Source organism: Aricia agestis, chromosome 16 (assembly GCF_905147365.1).
Source record: "Aricia agestis chromosome 16, ilAriAges1.1, whole genome shotgun sequence".
Lineage (NCBI taxonomy): Eukaryota > Metazoa > Arthropoda > Insecta > Lepidoptera > Lycaenidae > Aricia > Aricia agestis.
In genome coordinates, this window is record NC_056421.1 from 14,538,505 (window position 1) to 14,546,574 (window position 8,070).

The following is an 8,070-nucleotide window of genomic DNA, read 5'->3' on the forward strand; positions in this document are numbered from 1 at the left end:
GGCCGCGTATTTTTATCCTAGTGTGTTTAGACACTTACTGTTGACTTTATGTTTTTGCAGTACCTATTCTGCACTAATAATAATTATTATAAGTATCATCACGTAGTCAGTAATCAACAATGTATGGATGGCAAACATGGGTGTAGCAAGGATTCTATACAGGGGGGGCTAGGTTACGTAGTTTATATTCTCTTTGGGAGGGGGACAGATTAAGAAAATTCTAGACTTCGAATTCGTGATTTTTAACATAATATGAGTAGGTATCTCACAATAGTATTCAAGGTGAGGTAAAAATTAAAAACAAAATATGAGCGAGCGAACTCTCCTCTCTACGTTTAGGTATGAAACTCGTTAGCATTAGCGACTGATCGCTCTTGTAGCTGCCCCCCCCCACCCCCCACCCCATGCCTATAATGGCAAATCCTGAAAGAAGAATTTCTAACTGAGTTCACTTTGCTAAGTTCAATCAGTCCAAAGCCCACTGTCGTCATGTTAGAGCCCCTAGCCAACATAAATAATAAATAAATACTTAAATAAAATTTATTTCCATAAGCAACACTTAACAGCAACCAACATGTTTTATTTATAGCTTCTTTATAGAATTGCCAAGCAAAATGTATTTCATATTATTGAACTCGAACGTGAGTTTTATACATTTTTGATCGGCGATTCTATAAATTAGCGATAAAGGCTAGGGGCTCAGATGTATATGTAATACGTCCACTCCAAACTCCGATTATGCGATTCACCGTTTGGTCCGATGCAGCTACATCCTTATCAGCAGCCATGGTGTCTGCACTTGTCGTCAGCTTTCTCCGGCCCATTGCGCAACATTTGAGGCCACGGTTCGCCTGACGCGCCGCGCCGGTCAAACAATTATGTAATGAGTGGACAATCACAACTATTTCCCCTGGCCCCGGCCGTGGGAACACGTCATGTGATGAGTTGGGGCTGGACGCTGGACAGTTTTACTTACGACGGCTGACCGCTCTTACAGGCAAGAGCTGTAATAGAAAGAATAAGGAAATATTAAAAGTTTAAAGTGTTCGTGCAGCGTGATACCCTCGAATATAATTTGTTTTGAATGCTGAATAAAAATAATGAAAATTTTTAGTTTACTGTTTGCAAGTTATTCGTGCCTCCACTTAGGTTTTACAAAAACTTATTGTAACGAAAGTATTTGCAATAATAATCGTCAGAACGATTAAGCCTTGTTAAATGAGGCTTAAATCGTATTATCAGCCCCTATCGTTGATCTCGACCTTGTGTTCGTTAGGCAACAGCTAATTAATCTAAATTGTTAATTATTTAGACCAAACTGGGTTAGGTTAGGTTAGTTGTTGAACATGCATTAAAAATTATGCCAATTTTGTTCGTCGTGTATTATACACGACAAACAAAATGAAAGAGAAAGGATTTTTTTATCAGAGGATTACCAATGACCCAGATTGGTGCATTTTGGATTCAGTATGAGATTTAGACCTCAACGTTTGATTTAGAGCACAATATTTGTGTCGAACATCAAACAGATGGTATTATGCTTTATGGTGTTACATAACAAACATTATAAAATAATTTTATTAAACACTAAAATATTTAATCAGTCATAAAACATTGTAACAATACAAATTAACTAAACACGTCAAAATTCCGCTAACGGATCCAGAACCCCTCCCTTTCCCCCTTAACCCAGGGGTATCACACCGCCAGGTGGACTCCCAGCAGGTGTACCAGGCGGTCGGTGTGTCAGCAGGAAGCGCAGCACTGTCATCATGGCAGCGGGGTCCTCGCACTGCAGCTTGTAGCAGTGCTTGTGGCCCGTGGTGGGGGTTTGGTTGCTGAAACAGAAATAATGTGATTAGTTAGGAAAGTCATTACACGATAGATACATCTTGCACTCCATTCGTATAAAAAGTATTTATTATTATTTTTAATCATTTGAGTATAGCATTAGTATCACGTAGTATTGTTTTGGGTTAGAAATTTTGTCCAAGCCCACCTGTGTCGTGGGGCGTGCAGCTCGCACAGCAGCCGCCGCTTGCAGCTCTCGCTGATGACGGGCAGCGGCTTCAAGCCCTCCACCCGGCGAGTGATGCGGTTGCCGTAGCTGGAACGTTGGGGGATTCATGTGTGAATTAGCAGGAAGACGTAGATGTAACGTTTGAAACGTAGATATAGATGATGATGAAGCTTAATAATAAAAAAAAAAGAAAATAAAAATCGATCTTAGACCCGTTTGTATTATCCAAACGGGTGATCGATGTCTATTTTTATATGATGCCCCAGACACTTCAAACTTATTACACCCCTCTTTTTTGTGAGAGGTAGTTGTCCATACTAATTTTATTGTAAATTTAAAAATAATGTCTGTCTGTTACTCTTTTAGCTTAAACTGCAGAACTCATTTGGATAAATCTTGGTATGGAGATAATATTATATTGAAACCCGGGAAAGGACATAGGATAATTTCGTACCCGGAAAATTTCCGTACGAGTTTTGTCGAAGCGAAATTGCGGGCATTAACTATTACTCTAGTTCCGATATCAATATTTGGAACTAAATATGCATTATGCACTTCATTATAAATGCACATGATTTTTTTTATAAAATTAGGAGGCAAACGAGCAAACGGGTCACCTGATGGAAAGCAACTACCTATTAGAAGAGCTACAGGTGCTTTGCCGGCCTTAGACATTGATATATGTGCATATTATAATGTGTTTTAATATAATATTATATTGCACTAAAACACGACAATTTTTAAACACAGACTTGATTTTCCCGTGCTTTCTATGTGCTTCGTGTCAAATCACCGAGGAGTTATGTCGTCGTGTTGTGTTATATAACACGATAGTGGCACAAGTTGGCCACTAGGAATGGTCACCATTAAATATCTGTTAACAGAGATGAGGAGATGGTATCAGTAAGAGTGATGATTTACTGTTAGAACGATGACAGCCTTTGTTCACACACAGAAGGAATTTAGTAAGTCATTTATTATAATTTGCATTCTTTCAGGTGTGGTCCAAGAAGGAGAGGGGTTATTGAGTATAAACAATACTTAATTTATGTTTTGTATCTTTTATTTTGTTGTGTCTATCTTCCTTAATAATTAATTAAAACTTATGTGCGGCCATTGAATGAAATCTTATTTCCATTGTTTATACTATATAGGTACGAATGAGGGCATATACCTCGTCAAAATATCTGTAAACCGCGCCACGTCATACGAGAAGATAATAACTCCCACACCGGTTTCGGTGACGGTGGCCGGTTTTATTGAAACCGGGCCAGTTACGCAGGAGTAATTGTATAGTGCCCAAGTATATGCGCTGTACATAAGAGCACTCTCTATTCCTTTATTCTCATAACCCACACGACACGACTGGCGAGAGATGAGGCGCTGGACCGACTTTTTACATGCCTATCCGACGCATTAATCATCTTAGTTGTCAGAAAATCAGGTGATCAGCCTGCATTTTCCTAATCAAACTTGGAAATAACATGTTTCCAATGCGGGAATCGAACACACGACGCCCGAGTCAAGAGCCACGCTATAAACCACTGGACCACGGAGGCGTACACATAATATAATACAATGTATACAATCTATAACTAACTATTGTAGTTCCGACATGGTAACCTATACAGTACGCTATCGATATTTTCTCACGTTCAGATTGGCGATAAACCTTGGCTTTTAATTGTTTGTTCTGTTGAGATTGGGCAACCGGTGCTGAACAAAGCGGGAAACAGAAAGGCTATCAATTGACATATCATCCAAAATGGCCGCGGGGTACGGAAATATTTTGTATTCTATTTCAATTGAAAGTGATTCTTGGGCCGGAAAAAGCATGGATATCAATTTTAAATACATTATAGTTAAGGAAGTGATATTATAATAATGTAGATAGTATATCCTATTACATAGAGTATCTCTTAACTCTTTACAACCAGGAAGAACCTAGGTCGTTAAGTGCGAGCTGATATTTATTATTATTATGCTAGAACGAGCTTTTGCCCGCGGCTTCGCTCGCGTTAAGAAGTATTATTATATACAAACTTTCATCCCCTATGTGAACCCCTTGGGGTTGGAATTTATCAAAATCCTTTATTAGCGGATGCCTACGTCATAACATCTACCTGCATGCCAAATTTCAGCCCGATCCGTCCAGTGGTTTGGGCTGTGCGTTAATAGATCACTATGTCAATCAGTCAGTTAGTCACCTTTGAGTTTTATATATATAGATTAATCTTACACATCTGATTTGTGCCGGGGAAGCTAATAGAATTATGAAAATCATCACTGGAAGACATAGTTGTTTTTAAAGCCTTTAGCACACACAAGTTATGGAGGCTAGAGCTGTTGATGATGAATTACAGTTAAGAATACTTTCGATTGTGTCATCTTTCAAACAAAAAGATAATCAAAATCGGTTCATCCGTTTGAAAGTCACGATGTCATGAATAGACACACAGATAAACATGTCAAACTTATTTAACAACAATCGATGGTAACAAATGACAATCAAATATTCAGTCCTTAAGGTGCATTCATAATATTGACAGCCATTCATAGATTTCAAAGCTATAGCATGCTCAGTGGACCTTGATCATGGCATTAAAGACGAACATGCTCTCCCTACACTTTCGTCATCACTTGCACTTGTTTATAAAGCGTTAAGAGCTCACCTGACTCTAAAAATCAAACATCGTCCTTCTCTCTTCACACTCACGCCCGTCTTTCATATGCCAGGTGAAAAAGGACGGCGCGGAATCATCGCCGAGTTAGTTTTACTTGAATAAAAGACGAACTATAATGATTATGAAAAAAGTGTTTTGAGCAAATTTAGGTTTTATCAATACCTTTTTAGATATTAAAAAATATTAAAGAAAAGACAGCAAACTTCGAAGATCCAAGCAAAAATGTGTCTAAAACAAGGTTTTTTATAAAAAAGAAACTATCGAGCATTTTTTGAGTAATAGTGTTTTCGTCTTGAGCGTTTAATCTTTATGAACTAAAGTTACATGTGTCAAAAAATCAGTTTTCTAGACCTTACAGATTTTGAGATCTAGGTTGAATGTATGTAGTCAAGTTAGGGTCATATGGGCTCTTAACTTACCCGGCCCCTAGAGTCTAGAGTATTGTGCAATATCACGCTTCAATTAGATATTGAATAGTTTATTTGACAATTAAATTGAAGGCGCGTTGTCAAAATCAACCCTAGACGGTCAATAATATTACGCAAAACGTGATAATGCGCAATACAATTGCTTGTCTATGGGCCCGTGTAGATAGGCCGCTTTATATTTCTGTCATCCGAGTGCCAAGAAATACCCTAAACTGACAATTGGATACTACCAAGTGTCAGTTTAGGGTATTTCTTGGCATATACAACTACGCAATGGTAACTTACTAGGGTGTGTTGTCTGTGGACTGCAGGGTGATGACGCTCGGGGTGAGCGCGGACACGATCAGCCCCACCGGGAGCAGCGCTGATGCCAGCTGCAGGAAACTCTTCCAGGGACTTACCCTGGAAACACAAGGAGTAGAGCATAAAATAACCAATATAAAGGACGGACACATATATGGACAAGTAAAAGTGTAAGGTCAAAAACTCCACCCCCAAAAATGTCTTACTAATATCAAGAGTTAGGATTACATGGTTTCTTTTGCATTGACTCGTCTATGTATTGTGTTTTATATACTCAGCTCAGAGCGGTTGTCATAGTTAACGTGGATAGATTAAATAGGCTAGTCGTGCAAAATGAACAATTACCGGGGGCCGGGATCTTCCTCAAACAAGGATATTTTCAGAGGAAGTGCGGCAACATGTTGCACACGTATAGCTATACTTATCTTCAATAATAATATTATGCTATTTATACCGCATTCAGAGACGAATATTAATTACTTAACTGTAATCAAATGAAGACTTTGACATAGCCCCATACATCTGTCAAACTCTTCATTAAATTCAAGTTTAATCGTCATTAAATGTCTCTGAGTGCGGCAGTCGTGCCTGATTATTGTTTTAAGACAATTCATCGTTACTCTACATACAATAAAAGTACAGTTTTTTAGAAACCTAGATGATCTGTCTAGTGTCTAGTGTAGTCTAGACATGTGACGAGCAACAGAGGACAGTTATTACGTGTATTACATTACCACGCGTAATTATTCACATCAGAGTGAAAGGCCGCTGAGAGAGCTTCGCCGCTTTTTGTTCCTGTTTCATTATTAGCTTTTTCTGTATATTATGTATGCTAGATTACAGAGTCTGACATAATATTTAATTAGAAGATGTCCGCGAATATACAATATATTTAGTAGAAACTATATTTTGTCGCGATAACAAGTAGAGGTAGAATTGGTATTTGTGATATGGGCCCCTGATGCCCTAAATGTAGATGATTTGATTTTGATTTCATTATCATGCATAATAATGAAATCAAAATCAAATCATCTACATTTAGGGCATCATCATAAAGTAGAGCAAGAGAAATTCCATTTGCTTAGGAGCATTTACCCTCTATCTAAGAGTAAAAGATAATTAAAAAAAGAGATGTCCAAAGAGGAAACACACCAATAACTGTAGTAACTTGTTATTAGTAGTTTCGACGCTTAGACGTTAAACTTACGCTTTCTTATGCGAGGTCGCTTTCCCTTCTTCCTTATACAGTCCATACTCCTGACTGGTGTCTTTGAACACATCTGGGGACCTGTAGAGACCCCCTGCTGGGGTCCTCACCGGCACTGGGTCGGTGGGCTTGGACTCCAGGCCGTGCTTCCAATACGTGGGGTCGGGGTAGACTGCGGTCTCGAACTTGTACGGCGCGTCGATGGGTTTCTTGTAGTTCAGCTTGTAGAAGTCTTGGGGAGACCTGGAGAAAAATAAATGTTGTTAGGAGAATTTGCAAATGTTATTCGCCATTTTCTTACAGTCATTTTGGGTAACTTTGAACCACGATAAACCGCAAGTCAAAGTTACCCAAAATGAGCGTATGCTTATTCAATTTTGTAATAAATTAATTTTATACAAAATGCCAGTCATCTAAGACCTGAAAAAACGGCCATTAACTTGTTTTTTTTTTTTAATAAAATAAAGGGGCAAGCGAGCAAACGGGATAACACATTCGTCTGCGAATGGAAGAGACCTAATGCAAATTAGAATTTTTTCTTCCTTATCAATGAGTGGTTTGGTAAATATTAAATACCTTATGAAACCTGGCGGCTTCGTATACGGGCTCCAGGGTACGACAGACGCCTGTGTGGTCAGCGCAAACGCGTCCTCGTCGTAGAAGCTGCCCAGGTGTGGGCTCGGTCTGAACTCCTTTATGATCTTCTTCTGTTCTTCTTTAAACTCCTTTATAACCTTCTTCTGCTCCTCTTTAAAGTCTTTCTCACTATCCTTCTCGTCTTGTGAATAATTCGTCTCCAATGACCACGTTGTTACTTCGTTTTTAACTCCTGTGTTGCTTTTGACATGGGATTTTTGTTCATCATCTTTCTGATTATCAGATATAGCGATTTCTTCGCTTTCTTCAGTGTTTTCATTTTGTTCCGTATCTTTATTTTTTGGTTTTTCTTTAGATAACTCTGTCATCCCTTCGTTGGGTTGATTCAAATCACTTTTAGTGTCAATTTTATTTTTTTGTTGTTCTTCCAATATTGGTTGGACGTGATTGTTTTCTTTGCGTGTGTGTTTGTGGAAGAGGTTGGTCTCCTGCTGTCTGAGGTCAAAAGTCTTGTTGACAGGATACAGTGTGGTGGTCAGCTGTTCTTGGCTTCCACTGGCTTGACTGCATGACACGGCACATACCGTGCACATGATAATCTGAAGTTAATCAATAACTTGATAAGTTAGTGTTATAAATAAATGCAGACTAGGGGCTGGACACGCCTCCATCCGATGACGTCATCCCGAGCGACTTGTTTTCGAGTGACCGTTGAGGAGAGGGGGCCCTGACGACGCCTGGCAAAGCCCTTCACTTTTTTGCGACTTTCGAACGTGGTGGACGCTTTAGAACTATTAGTTAGATTGTGCAGTTGTTTGTTCTTACTTTGAT

General features: G+C 39.0%; 1 protein-coding gene across 1 annotated transcript; it reads right to left on the reverse strand.

Annotated features, from left to right (window-relative positions):
- Window positions 1-1,684: 1,684 nt before the first annotated feature.
- LOC121735062 lies at window positions 1,685-7,832 on the reverse strand. The gene is made up of 5 exons (XM_042125729.1): window positions 7,219-7,832; window positions 6,643-6,885; window positions 5,418-5,534; window positions 2,000-2,107; window positions 1,685-1,838 (listed from the first exon to the last, which is right to left on the reverse strand). Exons 1-5 carry the CDS (start codon window positions 7,830-7,832, stop codon window positions 1,685-1,687), a joined length of 1,236 nt encoding a protein of 411 aa, XP_041981663.1.
- Window positions 7,833-8,070: the final 238 nt, after the last annotated feature.